The following is a 20,759-nucleotide window of genomic DNA, read 5'->3' as shown; positions in this document are numbered from 1 at the left end:
ACGACTTCCGCCGAGGTTGGCTCTCCTGCCCGTTCAGGCGGTGCTCGGCGGTCGTCGTCACCGTCCAACTAGCCACTACCGATCCCTTTTCGTGTATCTGTTGGTTTTGTCTGATTGGTTTCACCTGTGTGTTGTTTAGTTAATTAGTGTCTGTATATAATGTAGGTTGTCCCACCCTTGTTTTGTGCGGGATTGTTTATTTTGTCATTCATTTGTCTGTCGGTGTTATTGTGTTTCTTATTCTCCGGTTAGTCTGTTATCCTGTGTTTGGATAATTTCACCCTGTGTGTGTTTGGGTTGAACGTGTTTGTTTTGTTCACCGGAGAATAAACCTTATATCGCTATCTGCTCTCTGCGCCTGATTCCTCCCACCTTGATTAGACGTGACAGTCTGTGTGTTCCATTTACCCAGGTCTATCTGCAGTGAGAGCTGTCTGCCAGGGACCAGCCGGGCCTTCGTTAAGAAGAAACCTGTCTGCTGCTTCAACAGCATCTCCTGTGCAGACGGGTCAGCAACACCACAAGTGAGACCTCAAGGCTCGTAGCTTTTACGCTACCCTTCATCATGTTCATGTGGGGAAGAATCTCAGCCAGCACTTTACTGGTCTATCTAAAGATGTACTCGCTGTACATAATCAAACTGTTTATGCTTTCAGATGCAGCGAGATGTGCAACAAGTCAAACGAAGAGGGAGATAACTCCAATTTGAAAGGGATGGAGTACATAACCATCGGGGAACTCAAGGTTATACTTGGTAACCTTCTCTGTGTTTGGTGGGTGTCTGACAATGACAATGGCACTGATATTCTTCCACTACAGACAGACTCACATCGTCAGAGCCAAATACCTCTGAGCTGAGCTTCCTGCTGCTCTTCTTGACTCTGTGTTTTCTGTGTTCTCTTACTTTCATTGGCCGGCCCTCTGAGTGGTCCTGTACGCTGCGCCACACAGCGTTTGGGATCACCTTCGTCCTCTGCATCTCTTGTGTTCTGGGGAAAACAATAGTGGTGTTGATGGCCTTCAGGGCTACAATTCCAGCCAGTAATGTCATAAAATGGTTTGGTCCTACACAGCAGAGACTCAGTGTTCTTGCTTCCACTCTCATACAGGTCCTGATCTGTGTACTTTGGTTAACAGTCTCCCCTCCTTTCCCCTACAAGAACATGAAGACCCACAAGGAAAAGATCATTCTAGAGTGTGATGTGGGTTCAGCTATTGGTTTCTGTGCTGTGTTGGGGTATAGAGGACTGCTGGCTCTCTTGTGCTTTGTTCTGGCTTTTCTGGCTAGAAAGCTGCCTGACAACTTCATTGAGGCCAAATGCATCACCTTCAGCATGCTCATATTCTGTGCAGTCTGGATCACCTTTATCCCAGCTTGTCTCAGCTCTCCTGGGAAGTTCACAGTAGCTGTGGAGATCTTTGCTATTCTGGCCTCCAGTTCTAGATTACTTTTCTGCATATCTGCTACTAAATGTTTCATTATATTGCTGAGGCCAGAGCAAAACACCAAGAAACATATGATGGGGAATACATCCACTGACATACGATATTAAAGAAACACGTGATTGGGAATACATCTAATGACATACAATATTATTTTGGGAAAGGCGTCAACCAAAGCCCTTTAGGATGAATACTGACCATTGGCCTATTCTAAGTCTTTCTATAATAAACACAGACACATCATATCTAAGTCAATCATGGGTTAAACTCATCCCCAGACACATCATATCTAAGTCAATAATGGGTTAACCTCATCCACAGACACATCATATCTAAGTCAATCATGGGTTAACCTCATCCACAGACACATCATATCTAAGTCAATCATGGGTTAACCTCATCCACAGGCTCAATTGATACCAAAAATAGAGCCTGGAAACACTGTGCAATGAAGTGGGACTTGAAAGGGGAAGGGTTCAAATCAATGGAGGAGAGAGAGAGCCTGCTACAGTTTGACTTTGAAAACTGGAGAAAATCTCACAATGATCATATTGAGTTTGGGCATATAACGTTTACCTGTGAGAACTAGGTGCATGCTTTCTGATTTCCCCATCTCACTTCCTTGTTTAGCCTAATTTGTTTGTAGAGGGAAGGTTCTAAGGGTTATGTTGGATGGTGATGGACTGAGATATCAGCCAATGTAAATCCGCTCCTGCCATGGGCTCCATTCCTGTCTCTTCATGACCATTGTTGAAAGACGGTTTGAAAGAGAAAGAGCTGGCTTGTCGACGAGATCTGAAACAGGTACATGGATGTTCAATATGTCCTGAACACACATCCAACAGCACATTATGCCAAGCAGCCATATCTACATGGGTGTGGTCGCACATTATGCCAAGCAGCCATATCTACATGGGTGTGGTCGCACATTATGAAAGTCAAGACAATAATGAAGCAGAAATAAAATGTATTATTTTGACTATGTTTCTCACTGCTCTACCCCAGCGGCCACTGACAGCCTGCTGTGACCCCCTCAGTGACCCCCTCAGTGACTGCTGCTGTCCAGTCCAGATCAGGAGCCCACACACAAGCCCCTTACTGAGCCTCTGTCTCACAGGCCTGCTCTGGACAAGCATGGTCTACTATCTCATCAAAAACAACATTGACTTCTTAAACCTCTCCTCATAGGCCTGTGGGCCACAACCCAATGTGTGTCAATACACCAATGGGCATTTGGCATTCATACCACCATCAATATAAAGCAAGGTCTCATTGAAATGTGTTATAATTAATATATGTCTGTACTGCATGTATGGTGTAATATATTGGCTACCCTTCATGTAATATTACAGTGGTTGTCATAAACAATTCATATATCTCTGGATCTCCAGTCTTACTTGAATTATCACAATGCTAGAGGAATACACAAATAAAATCAAAAAACTAGAATGTTCATTTTCTATGAATTGTGTGACTTGCTTCAGCTGGCCAAATGTATCTGTATGTAGTAGTAGTAGAAACAATAGTAATAGTAAATCAAATCAAATCTAATTTTATTAGTCACATGAGCTGAATTCAACTGGTCTGGACCTTACAGTGAAATGCTTACTTACGAGTCCCTAACCAACAATGCAGTTTAAAGAAATGCAGATAAGAATAAGAAAAATAAGTAACAAGTAATAGTGGTAGTAGTAGTAGTAGTGGTGGGAGTGGTAGTAGTAGTACTAGTGATAGTAGTACTAGTTATAGTAGTACGGGTAGTAATATTGTGGTAGTATTACTAGTGGTAGTAGTAAAGGTAGTAGTACTAGTAGTAGTAGTAGTAGTAGTAATAGTAGTAGTGGTGGGAGTAGTAGTAGTAGTAGTAGTTGTAGTAGTTCAAATCAAATCAAATGTATTTATATAGCCCTTCGTACATCAGCTGATATCTCAAAGTGCTGTACAGAAACCCAGCCTAAAACCCCAAACAGCAAGCAATGCAGCAGGTGTAGAAGCACGGTGGCTAGGAAAAACTCCCTAGAAAGGCCAAAACCTAGGAAGAAACCTAGAGAGGAACCAGGCTATGTGGGGTGGCCAGTCCTCTTCTGGCTGTGCCGGGTGGAGATTATAACAGAACATGGCCAAGATGTTCAAATGTTCATAAATGACCAGCATGGTCCAATAATAATAATAATAATAATAATAATAAGACAGAACTGTTGAAACTGGAGCAGCAGCACGGCCAGGTGGACTGGGGACAGCAAGGAGTCATCATGTCAGGTTGTCCTGAGTCATGGTCCTAGGGCTCAGGTCCTCCGAGAGAGAGAAAGAAAGAGAGAAAGAGAGAATTAGAGAGAGCACACTTAAATTCACACAGGACACCGAATAGGACAGGAGAAGTACTCCAGATATAACAAACTGACCCTAGCCCCCCCGACACATAAACTACTGCAGCATAAATACTGGAGGCTGAGACAGGAGGGGTCAGGAGACACTGTGGCCCCATCCGAGGACACCCCGGACAGGGCCAAACAGGAAGGATATAACCCCACCCACTTTGCCAAAGCACAGCCCCCACACCACTAGAGGGATATCTTCAACCACCAACTTACCATCCTGAAACAAGGCCGAGTATAGCCCACAAAGATCTCCGCCACGGCACAACCCAAGGGGGGCAGGGGGCGCCAACCCAGACAGGAAGATCACATCAGTGACTCAACCCACTCAAGTGACGCACCCCTCCTAGGGACGGTATGAAATAGCCCCAGTAAGCCAGTGACTCAGCCCCTGTAATAGGGTTAGAGGCAGAGAATCCCAGTGGAAAGAGGGGAACCGGCCAGCCAGAGACAGCAAAGGCGATTCATTGCTCCAGAGCCTTTCCGTTCACCTTCCCACTCCTGGGCCAGACTACACTCAATCATATGACCCACTGAAGAGATGAGTCTTCAGTAAAGACTTAAAGGTTGAGACCGAGTTTGCGTCTCTTACATGGGTAGGCAGACCATTCCATAAAAATGGAGCTCTATAGGAGAATGCCCTGCCTCCAGCTGTTTGCTTAGAAATTCTAGGGACAATTAGGAGGCCTGCGTCTTGTGACCGTAGCGTACGTGTAGGTATGTACGGCAGGACCAAATCAGAGAGATAGGTAGGAGCAAGCCCATGTAATTCTTTGTAGGTTAGCAATAAAACCTTGAAATCAGCCCTTGCCTTGACAGGAAGCCAGTGTAGGGAGGCTAGCACTGGAGTAATATGATAAAATTTTGGGGTTCTAGTCAGGATTCTAGCAGCCGTATTTAGCACCAACTGAAGTTTATTTTGTGCTTTATCCAGGTAGCCGGAAAGTAGAGCATTGCAGTAGTCTAACCTAGAAGTGACAAAAGCATGGATTAATTTTTCTGCATCATTTTTGGACAGAAAGTTTGATTTTTGCAATGTTACGTAGATGGAAAAAAGCTGTCCTTGAAATGGTCTTGATATGTTCTTCAAAAGAGAGATCAGGGTCCAGAGTAACGCCGAGGTCCTTCACAGTTTTATTTGATGTACAACCATTAAGATTAATTGTCAGATTCAACAGAAGATCTCTTTGTTTCTTGGGACCTAGAACAAGCATCTCTGTTTTGTCCGAGTTTAAAAGTAGAACGTTTGCAGCCATCCACTTCCTTATGTCTGAAACACATGCTTCTAGCGAGGGCAATTTTGGGGCTTCACCATGTTTCATTGAAATGTACAGCTGTGTGTCATCCGCATAGCAGTGTTAAAGTTAACATTATGTTTTCGAATGACATCCAAGAGGTAAAATATAGTGAAAACAATAGTGGTCCTAAAACGGAACCTTGAGGAACACCGAAATTTACAGTTGATTTGTCAGAGGACAAACCATTCAGAGACAAACTGATATCTTTCCGACAGATAAGATCTAAACCAGGCCAGAACTTGTCCGTGTAGACCAATTTGAGTTTCCAATCTCTCCAAAAGAATGTGGTGATCGATGGTATCAAAAGCAGCACTAAGGTCTAGGAGCACGAGGACAGATGCAGAGCCTCGGTCTGATGCCATTAAAAGGTCATTTACCGCCTTCACAAGTGCAGTCTCAGTGATATGATGGGGTCTAAAAACCAGACTGAAGCATTTCGTATACATTGTTTGTCTTCAGGAAGGCAGTGAGTTGCGGCGCAACAGCCTTTTCTAAAATTTTTGAGAGGAATGGAAGATTCAATATAGGCCGATACTTTTTTATATTTTCTGGGTCAAGGTTTGGCTTTTTCAAGAGAGGCTTTATTACTGCCACTTTTAATGAGTTTGGTACACATCCACATGGATAGAGAGCCGTTTATTATGTTCAACATAGGAGGGCCAAGCACAGGAAGCAGCTCTTTCAGTAGTTTAGTTGGAATAGGGTCCAGTATGCAGCTTGAAGGTTTAGAGGCCATGATTATTTTCATCATTGTGTCAAGTGATATAGTACTAAAACACTTGAGCGTCTCTCTTGATCCTAGGTCCTGGCAGAGTTGTGCAGACTCAGGGCAACTGAGCTTTGAAGGAATGCGCAGATTTAAAGAGGAGTCCATAATTAGCTTTCTAATAATCATGATCTTTTCCTCAAAGAAGTTCATGAATTTATCACTGCTGAAGTGAAAGCCATCCTCTCTTGGGGAATGCTGCTTTTTAGTTAGCTTTGCGACAGTATCAAAAATGATTTTCGGATTGTTCTTATTTTCCTCAATTAAGTTAGAAAAATAGGATGATCGAGCAGCAGTAAGGGCTTTTCGGTACTTCGGGGCTCTTCGGTACGGTACAGTCTTGTACTTCTAGTTGTAGTAGTACTGGTAGTAGTGGTAGTACTACTAGTATTAGTAGTAGTAGTAGTAGTAGCAGCAGTAGAATAAGTAGTAGTGGTAGTATAACTAGTGGTCGTAGTGGTAGTAGTAGTGGTGGTAGTAGTGGTAGTAGTAGTGGTGGTACTAGTACTAGTGGGACTAGTGGTAGTAGTATTAGTAGTAATGGTAGTAGTATTAGTAGTAATGGTAGTATTATTAGTAGTAGTAGCGTTAGTAGTACTAGTGTTAATAGTGGTAGTAGTAGTACTAGTGGTAGTAGTAATGTTAGTAGTGGTAGTAGTAATAGTGTTAATAGTAGTAGTACGGGTAGTAGTATTCATAGTAGTGGTAGTAGTGGTAGCAGTACTAGTGGTATTAGTAATGGTAATAGTTATGGTATTTGTGCTAGTTGTAGTAGTAGTGGTAGTAGTAGTAGTTGTAGTGATAGTAATAGTAGTGGTAGTTGGTCTAGTGGTAGTAATAGTAGTAGTTGTAATGGTAGTATTGGTAGTAGTAGTAGTAATGGTAGTGGTGGTACTACTAGTCGTAGTAGTAGTAGTAGTACTAGTGATAGTAGTACGGGGAGTAGTATTCATAGTAGTGGTAGTAGTGGTAGCAGTACTAGTGGTATTAGTAATGGTAATAGTTATGGTAGTTGTGCTAGTTGTAGTAGTAGTGGTAGTAGTAGTAGTTGTAGTGGTAGTAATAGTAGTGGTAGTTGGCCTAGTGGTAGTAATAGTAGTAGTTGTAATGGTAGTATTGGTAGTAGTAGTAATGGTAGTGGTGCTAGTGGTAGTAGTAGTAGGTGTTGTAGTGGTAGTAGGCCTAATGGTTGTTGTAGTAGTAGAACTAGTGGTAGTAGTAGTAGAAATGGTGGTAGTAGTGGTAGTAGTAGTAGTAGTAATGGTAGCAGTGGTAACAGTCCTCGTGGTAGTAGTAGTAGTAGTAGTAGTATTGGTAGTAGAACTAATGCTAGTAGTGGTAGTAGTAGTAGTAGTGGTAGTAGTATTGTTTAGTATCCGTAGTAGTAGTAGTAGTAGTCCTAGTGGTAGTAGTATAGGTAGTGGTAGTAGAACTAGTGGTAGTATAAATTGTGGTAGTAGTGGTAGTAGTAGTGGTAGTAATGGTAGCAGTGGTAGTAGTAGTAGTGGTAGTAGTAGTATTGGTAGTAGAACTAATGCTAGTAGTGGTAGTAGTAGTATTTTTTAGTATCCATAGTATCCGTAGTAGTAGTGGTAGTAGTCCTCGTGGTAGTAGTAGTAGTAGTTGTAGTAGTAGTAGTAGTAGTACTAATGCTAGTAGTGGTAGTAGTAGTAGTGGTAGTAGTAGTGGTGGTAGTGGTAGTAGTAGTGGTAGTAGTAGTAGTAGTACTAGTGGTAGTAGTAATAGTAGTAGTAGTAGTAGTAGTAGTAGTAGTAGTAATGTTTAGTATCCGTAGTAGTAGTGGTAGTAGCAGTAGTAGTAGAACTAATGCTAGTAGTGGTAGTAGTAGTAGTGGTAGTAGTGGTAGTAGTATTGTTTAGTATCCGTAGTAGTAGTAGTAGTCCTAGTGGTAGTAGTATAGGTAGTGGTAGTAGAACTAGTGGTAATATAAATGGTGGTAGTAGTGGTAGTAGTAGTAGTAGTGGTAGTAATGGTAGCAGTGGTAGTAGTCCTCGTGGTAGTAGTAGTAGTAGTAGTATTGGTAGTAGAACTAATGCTAGTAGTGGTAGTAGTGGTAGTAGTATTTTTTAGTATCCGTAGCATCCGTAGTAGTAGTGGTAGTAGTCCTCGTGGTAGTAGTAGTATTGGTAGTAGAACTAATGCTAGTAGTGGTAGTAGTAGTAGTATTAGTAGTAGTAGGCCTAGTGGTAGTAGTAATAGTAGGCCTAGTTGTAGTAGTAGGCCTAGTTGTAGTAGTAAAACGAATGGTGGTAGAAGTAGTAGTAGTACTAGTGGTAGTAGTAGTACTAGTAGTAGTGGTAGTAGTGGTAGTAGTAGTGGGAGTGGTGGTAGTAGTAGTAGTAATGGTAGTTGTGGTAGTAGTAGTACTAGTGATAGTAGTACAGGTAGTAGTCGTAGTTGTGGTATTAGTGGTAGTAGTAATGGTAGTAGTGGTAGTAGTACTAGTGATATTAGTAGTAATGGTAGTAGTAGTGGTATTAGTAGTAGTGGTAGTAGTAGTGGTAGTAGTGGTAGTAGTACTAGTGGTAGTAGTAGTAGGTCTAGTGGTAGTAGTAATTGTAGTAGTGGTAGTAGTAGTAGTAGTAGTAATAGTACTAGTGATAGTAGTAGTCATAGTAGTGGTAGTAGTAATGGTAGTAGTGGTAGTAGTACTAGTGATATTAGTAGTTATGGTAGTAGTAGTAGTGGAAGTATTAGGAGTAGCAATATTGGTAGTAGTGGTACTAGTGGTAGAGTAGTAGAAGTAGTGTTGGTAGTAGTACTAGTGATAGTAGTAGTGGTAGTAGTACTAGTTTTAGTAGTGGTAGTTTTGGTAGTGGTAGTAGTTGTGGTAGTAGTTCTCGTGGTAGTAGTAGTAGGCCTAGTGGTTGTGGTATTAGTGGTGGTAGTATTCTCAAGCATATGAAAAAGGTGTTTCAAGACAATTTGCTCCTAAATGCGTCGTTATATTGCTGAGGCCAGAGCAAAACACCAAGAAACATAAAATGGGGAAGACATCCAATGATGAAAATTATAACATAACATTTTTACATTATAACGTACAATTAATAAATCTTCTTGAGGCGATGGGTTCCCCTACATGAACTCCACCCCCCCGTTCAGCTGAAAAGGTGGCGCAGGGAATGCAAAAATATTCTTTAGAAATATTTAACCTCCACACATTAACAAGTACAAGTCCAATACCTCAAATGAAAGATAATCACCTTGTTCATCTACCCAGCGTGTCAGATTTTTAAAATGTTTTACGGCGAAAACACAACATATATTTTTTGTTAGACCACCACCAAACCAAAGAAAAAACGTAGCCATTTTTTCCAGCAAAAGATAAAAATCACAAAAGCAGGATAAAAAATTTAAAAAATCACTAACCTCTTGAAAATCTTTATCAGATCACAGTCATATGACATGTTACACAGTACATTTATGTTTTGTTCGATAATATGCATTTTATATCCATAAATCTCAGTTTACATTGACGCCATGTTCAGAATATTCTCCAAAATATCCAGAGGAATTACAGAATATTACGCCAGATAACAGAAATACTCATCATAAACTTTGACTAAAGCTACATGTTCTACATATAATTAAAGATACACTGGTTCTTAATGCAACCGCTGTGTCACATTTTTTTTTACCGTTACGGAAAAAGCCTAACATTGCAATAATCTGAGACGGCGCTCAGACGTAACAATATTTCTCCGCCATGTTGGAGTCAACAGAAATATAAAATTACAACATAAATATTCACTTACCTTTAATGGTCTTTCATCAGAATGTAGTGCAAGGAGTCCTAGTTCAACAATAAATCGTTTTGTTTCATAATGTTCAATTCTAGTGTCCAAGTAGCAGCATTTGCTATCACTTTCAGCTAAAATGCCCAAAAAATGACTTCTGGTCCAGGATAACTTTGCATCAAAACTTCCAAATGACATATTACAGGTCGACGAAACTGGTCAAACGAAATGCAGAATCAATCTTCAGGATGTTATAATCATATAGATCCAATAGCATTCCAACCGGATCATTCGTTTTCATCTGGGGCTGATTGGAACAGCCGAAGCACTCAAAGGCAAACGCACCTCAACAAAAGGGAAATCTTTTGCGACACCTACTACCTTCCTTCCCATTAGGTCAAAGTTCACAGCAAATGCTCCATTACACTTTCTACTGAATGAGGACATGTAGTGGAAGACGTAGGAAGTGTTTCCAGATCCATAACTTGTTGGGAAGGGAGGGGGCGATGACGTGAAAGTTGCCCCAACTTTCAGGATTTCAAAACTTGTTTGGAAGGTTGCCTGCCCTGTAAGTTCTGTTATACTCACAGACATAATTCAAATGGTTTAAGAAACTTCAGAGTGTTTTCTATCCAATATTAATATGCATATATTAGCAATTTAGGACAGATTTTGATGCAGTTCACTATGGGCACGCAATTCATCCAAAGTGGAAATACTGCCCCCTATCTCTAACAGGTTTAGAAAATGCCTACTAACTGAGATTGTATATCTCAAATGTTCTGTAATAAACTGTGAGGTCAACATCTGCTGCATGTTTTCACCTTAAAGAATATAATTCACTAGTGTGTTTTTAGTGTTGTGTGCATTTAAATACATAACATTCAACAAGATAATTGATTATTACCTTTTGTCAAATAATGGATTTTCAAACATGGACATGAGGACATTGTCGAAGATGGTCAGGCTATCTCAAGATGTCAAAGTATAAGCAAAATCACAGGGCAGGAAGACAAACAGGCAGACAAACATGCAGACAGACAGATTACCTGCTGCAGACACGCAGGTCCTTTGACAAGCACACACGCACACACACACACACACACACACACACACACACACACACAGTAGGACGACTCTCTACAGGTACAGAGGAGCTGCTGCTAATACCACAGAGTTCAGCCCCAGGGGAGGAAACACCTCAAGGCCCCCATCTCATCCTTTAACACAACAATAACAGTAGCAGCTTCCCTTCCAGGGACACAGTATCATATACAGATACCGTCAAATATTGGCCATCTTTGCATGATTCACTATTAATTCTAAAGTAAGTTGCAGTTGAAATGGAAAGATTTGGTGTTTACATTTGATTTAAAAGTGCACAGGACCAAAACAAATGAAAAAGTACAAAATCATTTGGTTGGAAGCATTGATACTCGTTTACTGTGTAATTTAACTCACCTGGGGTTAGTTGCATGTGCGTACAGGGTAAAAATAGTCTTCAACAAGTTTTGAAAAGAAAAACAGAACATTCTGCTAGTGCAAGGATGCAAAGTACAGTTGAAGTCGGAAATTTACATACACTTAGGTTGGAGTCATTAAAACTTGTTTTTCAACCACTCCACAAAGTTCTTGTTAACAAACTATAGTTTTGGCAAGTCAGTTAGGACATCTACTTTGTGCATGACACAAGTCATTTTTCCAACAATTGTTTAAAGACTAGATTATTTCACTTATAATTCACAGTATCATTATTCCAGTTGGACAGAAGTCTACATTCACTAAGTTGACTGTGCCTTTAAACAGCTTGGAAAATTCCAGAAAATTATGTCATGGCTTTAGAAGCTTCTGATAGGCTAATTGACATAATTTGAGTCAATTGGAGGTGTACCTGTGGATGTATTTCAAGGCCTACCTTCAAACTCAGTGCCTCATTGGTTGACATCATAGGAAAATCAAAAGAAATCAGCCAAGAGCTCAGAAAAAAAAACTGTAGACCTCCACAAGTCTGGTTCGTCCTTGGGAGCAATTTCCAAACTCCTGAAGGTACGACGTTCATCTGTACGAACAATTGTACGCAAGTATAAACACCATGGGACCACGCAGCCGTCATACCGCTGAGGAAGGAGACGCCTTCAGTCTCCTAGAGATGAACGTACTTTGGTGCAAAAAGTGCAAATGAATGCCAGAACAACAGCAAAGGACCTTGTGAAGATGCTGGAGGATACAAGTACAAAAGTATCGATATCCACAGTAAAACGAGTCCTATATCAACATAACTTCAAAGGCTGCTCAGCAAAGAAGAAGCCACTGCTCCAAAACCGCTGTAAAAAAATCCAGACTACGGTTTGCAACTGCACATGGGACAAAGACAGTCCTTTTTGAAGAAATGTCCTCTGATCTTCTGAAAGAGAAATAAAACTGTTTGGCCATAATGACCATCGTTATGTTTGGAAGAAAAAGGGGGAGGCTTGCACGAACTTTATAATCAGTGGACCAAAGCGCAGCGTGATCTTTGTTCCACATCTTTTTATTACTAGGTGAAACTTACAGCAAAACGAACCGTGAAGCTACTATAGTGCTCGCAGGCAACTATACATAGTCAAGATCCCACAAAGCACAATGGGGCAATGGCTGCCTAAATATGATCCCCAATCAGAGACAATGATTAACTGCTGCCTCTGATTTTGAACCATACCAGACCAACATAGATCATTAATCACCTAGATAACAAAACCTAGTCATTGTCACTCCCAAACCACCATAGAGAATAAACAGCTCTCGATGATCAGGGCGGAGCACTTGGTCGCAAATGGGAATGTGATGAAAGAAATAAAAGCTGAAACAATCATTCTCTCTACTATTATTCTGACATTTCACATTCAGAAAAAAAGTGCTGATCCTAACGGACTTTTAAAAATGTTTTTGTGGAATTTATATCCTTCTTTATGCATTTGAGACAATCAGTTAAATTGTGTAGGTAGGGGTGGAATACAGAAAAAGACCAAGTCCATACTATGACGAGAACAGCTCAAATAAGCAAAGAGAAACAACAGTCCATCATTACTTTAAGACATGAAGGTCAGTCAATATGGAACCTTTGCAAAAACCATCAAGCACTTTGATGAAACTGGCTCTCATTAGGCCTGCCACAAGAAAAGAAGACCCAGAGTTACCTCTGCTGCAGAGGATAAGTTCATTAGAGTTACCAGCCTCAGAAATTGCAGCCAAATAAATGCTTTACAGAGTTCAAGTAGCAGACACATCTCAACATCAACTGTTCAGAGTAGACCGTGTGAATCAAGCCTTCATGGTCGAGTTGCTGCTAGTACTAAAGGACACAAACAAGAAGAAGAGACTTGCTTAGGCCTAGAAGCACGAGCAATGGACAGTAGACCAGTGGAAATCTGTCATTTGGTCTGATGAGTCCAAATTTGAGATTTTTGTTTCCAACCGCTGAGTCTTTGGGAGATGCAGAGTAGGTGAATGAATGATTTCCCCATGTGTGTTTCACACCGTGAAGCATGGAGGAGGAAGTGGGATGGTGTGGGGGTGCTTTGCTGGTGACACTGTCAGTGATCTATTTAGAATTCAAGGCACACTTAACCAGAATGTCTTCCACAGCATTCTGCAGTGATATGCCATTCCATCTGGTTGGCACTTAGTGGGTCTATAATTTGTTTTTCAACAGGACAATGATCCAAAACTGTCCAAAGCTGTGTAAGGGCTACTTGACCAAGGAGAGTGATGGAGTGCTGCATTAGATGACCTGACCTCCACAATCACCCCACCTCAACCCAATTGATATGGTTTGGGATGAGTTGGAATGCAGAGTGAAGGAAAAACAGCCAACACATGCTCAACGTATGTAGGAACTCCTTCAAGACTGTTGGAAAAGCATCCCTAATGAAGCTGGATGAGAGAATGCCAAGAGTGTGCAAAGCTGTCATCAAGGCAATTTAAAACACATTTGTTTTACCTTTAAAACGTCTCTGGGATAGGGTCTAGTGTCCTGAATTTCCTCCTGACTGACGTGCCCAGGATATGCATATAATTGGTACCATTTGATAGAGAACACATTGACGTTTCTAAAACTGTTAAGACAATGTCTGAGACTATAATAAAAATGATATGGCAGGCGAAAATCCGATGAAAATTGACCAGCATGTTATTTTTTGAGCTCCCAGGCTCTTATTATGGAAACCTATTGTTTCTATATATATCCTTCTCCCAGATTGCAATTCCTATGGATTACACTAGATGTCAACAGTCTTTATTCAAGGATTCAGGCTTCTTTTTTAAAAATGAAGAAGTTATTGGAGTTTTTGTTAGGAGACCACCTGAAGAAAATCAGTCTTTCGGCTCGCGAGGGAGACAACGCGTGCTTACGAATTTTCCTTTCCTATTGAACATACTACTTCCATATAAAATTGTATAGTTTATTTACATTTTAGAGAACCTGAGGACTAAATAGAAATGTTGTTTGACTTGTTTGGACGAAGTTTAGCATTAGCTTTTTGGAATCATTTGTGTGCATGTTGAACGAGTGGATTACTGAAACCAAAGTCGCCAACTAAACTGACTTTTTGGAATATAAAGAAGCATTTTATCGAACAAAAAGACCATTCATGCTGAAGATGGGACCCTTGGTATTGCAAACAGAGGACAATCTTCAAAGGTAAGTGATTTACTTAATCGCTATTTGTGATTTTGTGAAGCCTGTGCTGGTTGAAAAATATGTTGATGTGGTGCACCTTCCTCAGAAAATCGCACGGTATGGTTTTGCCATAAAGCCTTTTTGAAATCTGACAACAGAGTTAGATTAACAAGAAATTGAGCTTTTAAATTATGTAAGACAGAGTATGTTCTAGTATGTTCGTTAATGTTTAATATTGCGAAAATGTATTTGTATTGCGCACCCCCCAATTTCACCGGAAGTTGTCGTCTTGTGGAAGTTTCCCGCAAGTGGAAGAGGTAGCCCTAATTAACTCTAGGCAAGTCATTTAATAATAAAATCATATTTACAAAGACGGCCTAACTCAGACAACACAGAGCCAATTGTGCGCTGCCAAATGGGACTCCCAATCAGAGCCAGATGTGATATAGCCTGGAATTGAACCAGGGACTGTAGTGACACCTCTTGCACTGTAATGCAGTTCATTAGACTGCTGCGACACTCGGGAGCCAAATAAACAACTGCCAGAAGTGGAAACAACTGGCAAAGGTTGGCTACTTTGAAGGATCTCAAATAAAATATATTGTTGAACACTTTTTTGGTTACTGCATGATTCCATATGTGGTATTTCATAGTTTTGATGTTTTCAATATTTTTCTAAAATGTAGAAAAATAGTAAAAATAAACAAAAAGCCTTGAAAATGTAGTTGTGTCCAAACCTTTGACAGGTAAAATCTGTTGAAGTGTGTCAAATATGTTTGAGAACACTATGTTAAAAGCACTGTGTGGGCTTGTCCCTAGGATTACCAAAAGACAAAGAGCTGGATCAGTGGTTCATCAATCAGGGCCTTCTTTGCGACCATCAGGTTACGTACCTGGGACAAACCATGAGCTAGACAAAAACCTTGTCTATGATGAGAGAGGGAGTTGGGATACTGACAGAGGCTGGGCTAAGTTGTTAATATGAGCAAAGCAGAGGATAGATAAGTGCAGATTTCTGACATTATGGAAATAAAAATGTATATGTGTCATGCTATTCCAGAAGTTTCATTTTTGTGTAACAATTTCAACACACACGTAAAATAATACTACAATGATCATTTATTTCAAACCCATACTATTTCTGTTTGTGTTGAAATCATCATGCATAAAAACATGTGAAGGCATGACAGATATCATTTTTATTATTTTTTACTTGAAATAAAATGTAATTGTTCTATTTTTTATGTATGTTTATAAATTGGCATACAAAAAAACCCTTTGGGAAATTATCTATCCACTGCTTGCTCATAATAGCAGCGTAACCCAGCCTCTGTCACTATCCCACCTCCCTCTCTCATCCTGTACCCCGGGGACACAATAAACACTATCCCACCTCCCTCTCTCATCCTGTACCCCGGGGACACAATAAACACTAGAACCACATCCCACTCGTTGAGAGGGAGTGTATGGGCAGTTCCAGCATCTTACGGGGCACTTTCACCTCTATAAAAGAGGAACCCTTCTGTCTGCCCTCACAGACACAGCTGCCCTGCTGAAGGCTGGCATGGCACTGAGTACAGGAGTGGTTCTCCGGCTGCTGGTGGTGGTGATCAGGGGTATAGCTGCTCCAGCCCCAATCTGCTCTCTGCTGGGCCAACCCGCTCTGCCTCTCCTGTCTGCCGAGGGGGACATCAACATTGGGGCAGTGTTCGGTATACATAGGAATGCCCTCTTCAAGGTCCATTCGTTCACCTCCAGACCAGAGAAAACACCCTGTATCAGGTATGTGTGGAAAAACAACTGTCTGTGGGTACTTTTAGCATTTTGGTAATATTTACACATTTTTCTGTGATACTAAACACAATACTCAACTCATCTCAACCGAGTATATCAGTTTTGCTGGCATATGTGATTCCTGGCTTCAACTAACTTATTGTTGGTTTGTTATCACTGTCCAGTTTCAACCCACGTGAGTTCCAGTTTGCACAGACCCTGATCTTTGCCCTGGAGGAGATCAACAACAGCAGTGATCTGCTCCCAGGGCTGTCTCTGGGTTACCAGGTCTATGACTCCTGTAGCTATGCCCCCCTGGCCATCCACTCAGCCCTGGCCCTGATGAACAGCCCTGGGCCTGAGGACAGCCTGGGAGACCCTTCCTCCTGTTCCAGATCTCCAGCCGTGTTGGGTATTGTAGGGGAGTCAAGCTCCACATCCACCATCGGAATATCATCCCTGGTCGGACCATTCAACATCCCTGTGGTGAGACACCTTCTGGTTGTGGCTCTTTAGAGGTAGTTTCATCAATGTCAGCTATGTATGAAAGATCAATTCAAATCTTCCCGTTTCTTCCACACAGATCAGCCACTTTGCCACCTGTGCTTGTCTGAGTAACAGAAAGAAGTTCCCCTCCTTCTTCAGAACCATCCCCAGTGACTTCTACCAGAGCAGAGCCCTGGCAAAGCTGGTCAAACACTTTGGATGGAACTGGGTGGGAGTGGTGAACAGCAACAATGACTATGGAAACAACGGCATGGCCACATTCATGGAGGCAGCGTGGCATGAAGGGGTCTGTGTAGAGTACCAAGAGTCCATCCACCGCACAGACCCCAGAGAGAAGCTCCTGGAAGTCGTCAAGGTCATCCGGAGGGCCGAAGCCAGGGTGGTGGTACTGTTCTTGACCTTGGGGGAACTCATCCCCCTGATGAATGAGATGGCCCTGGAGGGAGACCCAGGGCTTCAGTGGGTGGGCAGCGAGTCCTGGATCACAGCCAGACTGCTGGCGGATAACAAGGCATACGGTTTCCTGAGGGGAGCGGTTGGCTTTGCCATCAGGAATGCCAGGCTGGATGGTCTGGAGGGTTTCCTAGACAAGGTGCACCCCTCCCAGGCACCAGACAACACCCTGCTCAGGGAGTTCTGGGAGACTGTGTTCCAGTGCTCCTTCGAGGGAGGCAGCAGCACTCTGTGCACAGGAACAGAGAGCTTAGCAAAGCTGAAGAACCAATACACTGACGTGTCAGAGCTGAGAATATCCAGTAAAGTGTACACAGCTGTATATGCCATTGCACACGCTCTGCACAACCTACTGACAGACTTAAAGAATGACACAGACAGCGGCAAAAGAACAGTCTACACACCACAGCAGGTGAGTAAGCTCCAGATACGACAAAACATAAATAACATATCATATGAATCATCCCATTCTCTGTCTGGCTGTCTGTCTGTCTGGCTGGCTGGCTTTCTGGCTGTCTGGCTGTGTTGTTGAGCAGGTGCTACAGTACCTGAAGGAGGTGAGGTTTAGAGTAAAGACAGGAGAGGAGATCTGGTTTGATGATAACGGAGATGTGGTGGCGTGCTACGACCTAGTGAACTGGCAGCAGGAGGAGGATGGGACCCTGCAGTTCCATGTTGTGGGGCTGTATGATTCCTCGATGCCCCCTGAACAGCGCATTACCTTCAACAAGGGAAAACTGGTCTGGGCAGGGGGCCAGGCAGAGGTAGGACTAAATACATGTTGACTATGTTGCAAAAGCAAAGCACATGCAAACCTCAAACCACTGCAAATGTAAAACATGCATTCTATAATATTTACATAATCCACATAGTTTATCTCAATTCTCTTCTTTTGAATTGGTAATATAACTTCCACAAGCAGTGACATTAATACATTTCTGCACGTTTATTTACATAAAATACACCAATATTCAGACATGTTGTATTTCTCTACAGGCACCTGCATCAGTGTGCAGTGAGAGCTGTCCCACAGGCACTCGTAAGGCTGTGCAGAAAGGAAAGCCTGTATGCTGTTATGACTGTGTACCATGTGGGGAGGGAGAGATCAGTAATATCACAGGTAATATATAATGCATTTAGGGCTACCTTCAATACTTTCAAGTTCTGTCACTGCCCAACAAGACTAATAGATATCAAAAAAACACATGACACAGTGACACACTGATTCATGGAATGAATGACGTTCTAATCCTTTTGCAGATTCTAACGGCTGCTATCGATGTGACTTGGAGTATTGGTCCAATGAAAAAAGGGACCGCTGTGTGTTGAAACCAGTTGAATTCCTCTCCTATGAAGAAATGATGGGCATAGTTCTGGTGTTTTTCTCCTTACTGGGGTCCGGTGTTACTACTCTGGTAGCTGTGGTGTTTTCAATTCATAAGGACACCCCCATCGTCAGGGCCAACAACTCTGAGCTGAGCTTCCTGCTGCTTTTCTCATTGACTCTGTGTTTTCTGTGTTCTCTTACTTTCATTGGCCGGCCCTCTGAGTGGTCCTGTACGCTGCGCCACACAGCGTTTGGGATCACCTTCGTCCTCTGCATCTCTTGTGTTCTGGGGAAAACAATAGTGGTGTTGATGGCCTTCAGGGCTACACTTCCAGCCAGTAATATAATGAAATGGTTTGGTCCTCCACAGCAGAGACTCAGTGTTCTGGCTTTCACTCTCATACAGGTCCTGATCTGTGTTCTTTGGTTAACAGTCTCCCCTCCTTTCCCCTACAAGAACATGAAAACTTATAAGGAAAAGGTCATTCTAGAGTGTGATGTGGGTTCAGCTATTGGTTTCTGGGCTGTGTTGGGGTATATAGGACTCCTGGCTCTCTTGTGCTTTGTGCTGGCTTTTCTGGCTCGAAAGCTTCCTGATAATTTCAATGAGGCCAAATTCATCACCTTCAGCATGCTCATATTCTGTGCAGTCTGGATCACCTTTATCCCAGCTTATGTCAGCTCTCCTGGGAAGTTCACAGTAGCTGTGGAGATCTTTGCTATTCTGGCCTCCAGTTTTGGTTTACTTTTCTGCATTTTTGCTCCTAAATGTTTCATTATATTGCTGAGGCCAGAGCAAAACACCAAGAAACATATGATGGGGAAGACATCTAATGACATACGATATTAAAGAAACATATTTTGGGAAAGGCGTCAACCAAAGCCCTTTAGGATGAATACTGACCATTGGCCTATTCTAAGTATTTCTATAATAAACACAGACACATCATATCTAAGTCAGTCATGGGTTGTACTCATCCACAGACACATCATATCTAAGTCAGTCATGGGTTAACCTCATCCCCAGACACATCATATCTAAGTCAATCATGGGTTAACCTCATCCACAGACACATCATATCTAAGTCAGTCATGGGTTAAACTCATCCACAGACACATCATATCTAAGTCAATCATGGGTTAACCTCATCCACAGACACATCATATCTAAGTCAGTCATGGGTTAAACTCATCCACAGACACATCATATCTAAGTCAGTCATGGGTTAACCTCATCCACAGACACATCATATCTAAGTCAGTCATGGGTTAACCTCATCCACAGACACATCATATCTAAGTCAATCATGGGTTAACCTCATCCCCAGACACATCATATCTAAGTCAATCATGGGTTAACCTCATCCACAGGCTCAATTGATACCAAAAAATAGAGCCTGGAAACACTGTGCAATGAAGTGGGACTTGAAAGGGGAAGGGTTCAAATCAAGGCAGGATAGAGAGAGCCTGCTACAGTTTGACTATGAAAACTGCAGAAAACCTCACAATGATCATATGACTTTTAGGAAGCCCCAACTGATTCTGAGTTTGGGCATATTTCTTATTTTATTTATTTCACCTTTATTTAACCAGGTAGGCTAGTTGAGATGAATTGCTCATTTACAAATGCGACCTGGCCAAGATAAAGCAAAGCAGTGCGACACAAACAACAACACAGAGTTACACATGGAACAAACAAACATGGAGTCAATAATACAATACAGTGTGTGCAAATGAGGTAGGATAAGGGAGGTAAGCCAATAAATAGGCCATAGTAGATACATAATTACAATATAGAATTTAAACACTGGCGTGATAAGATGTGCAGAAGATGAGTGTGCAAGTAGAGATACTGGGGTACAAAAGGAGCAAAATAAGACATTTACATGTGAGAGATAGACGTGAACTCACTTCCTTGTTTAGCCTAATTCGTTTGTAGAGGGCAGGTTCTGAGGGTTTTGTTGGACGGTGATGGACTGAAATATCAGCCAATGTAAATCCGCTCCTGCCATGGGCTCCATTCCTGTCTCTTCATGAGACATTGTGAGAGATGGTTCGCAAGAGAAAGAGCCGGCTGGTGGACGAGATCTGTCACAGGTACATGGATGTTCAATAAGTCCTGAACACACATCCAACAGCACATTATGCCAAGCAGCCATATCTACATGGGTGTGGTCGCACATTATGCCAAGCAGCCATATCTACATGGGTGTGGTCGCACATTATGAAAGTCAAGACAATAATGAAGCAGAAAGAAAATGTATTATTTTGACTATGTTTATCACTGCTCTACCCCAGTGGCCACTGACAGCCTGCTGTGCTTCCACAGGGCCCCTCAATGACCCCCTCAGTGACCCCCTCAGTGACTGCTGCTGTCCAGTCCAGGTCCAGATCAGGAACCC

At 42.0% G+C, this 20,759-nt stretch overlaps 1 protein-coding gene and 1 pseudogene across 1 annotated transcript; both read left to right on the top strand.

The window, feature by feature from the left end:
* The first annotated feature begins 659 nt into the window (after window positions 1-659).
* On the top strand, window positions 660-2,862 carry LOC121839115 (annotated as a pseudogene).
* Window positions 2,863-15,819: 12,957 nt separating this feature from the next.
* Window positions 15,820-19,952, top strand: LOC112265732 (extracellular calcium-sensing receptor-like). Its single transcript, XM_042296453.1, has 6 exons — window positions 15,820-16,079; window positions 16,256-16,556; window positions 16,654-17,442; window positions 17,567-17,794; window positions 18,027-18,150; window positions 18,291-19,952. The coding sequence occupies exons 1-6, from the start codon at window positions 15,862-15,864 to the stop codon at window positions 19,205-19,207; spliced, it is 2,577 nt and encodes an 858-aa protein (XP_042152387.1). The 5' UTR covers window positions 15,820-15,861; the 3' UTR covers window positions 19,208-19,952.
* The last annotated feature ends 807 nt before the right edge of the window (window positions 19,953-20,759 follow it).

The sequence above is a fragment of the Oncorhynchus tshawytscha genome, linkage group LG13 (genome assembly GCF_018296145.1).
Source record: "Oncorhynchus tshawytscha isolate Ot180627B linkage group LG13, Otsh_v2.0, whole genome shotgun sequence".
Lineage (NCBI taxonomy): Eukaryota > Metazoa > Chordata > Actinopteri > Salmoniformes > Salmonidae > Oncorhynchus > Oncorhynchus tshawytscha.
This window is presented reverse-complemented; position numbering and strand designations above follow the sequence as displayed.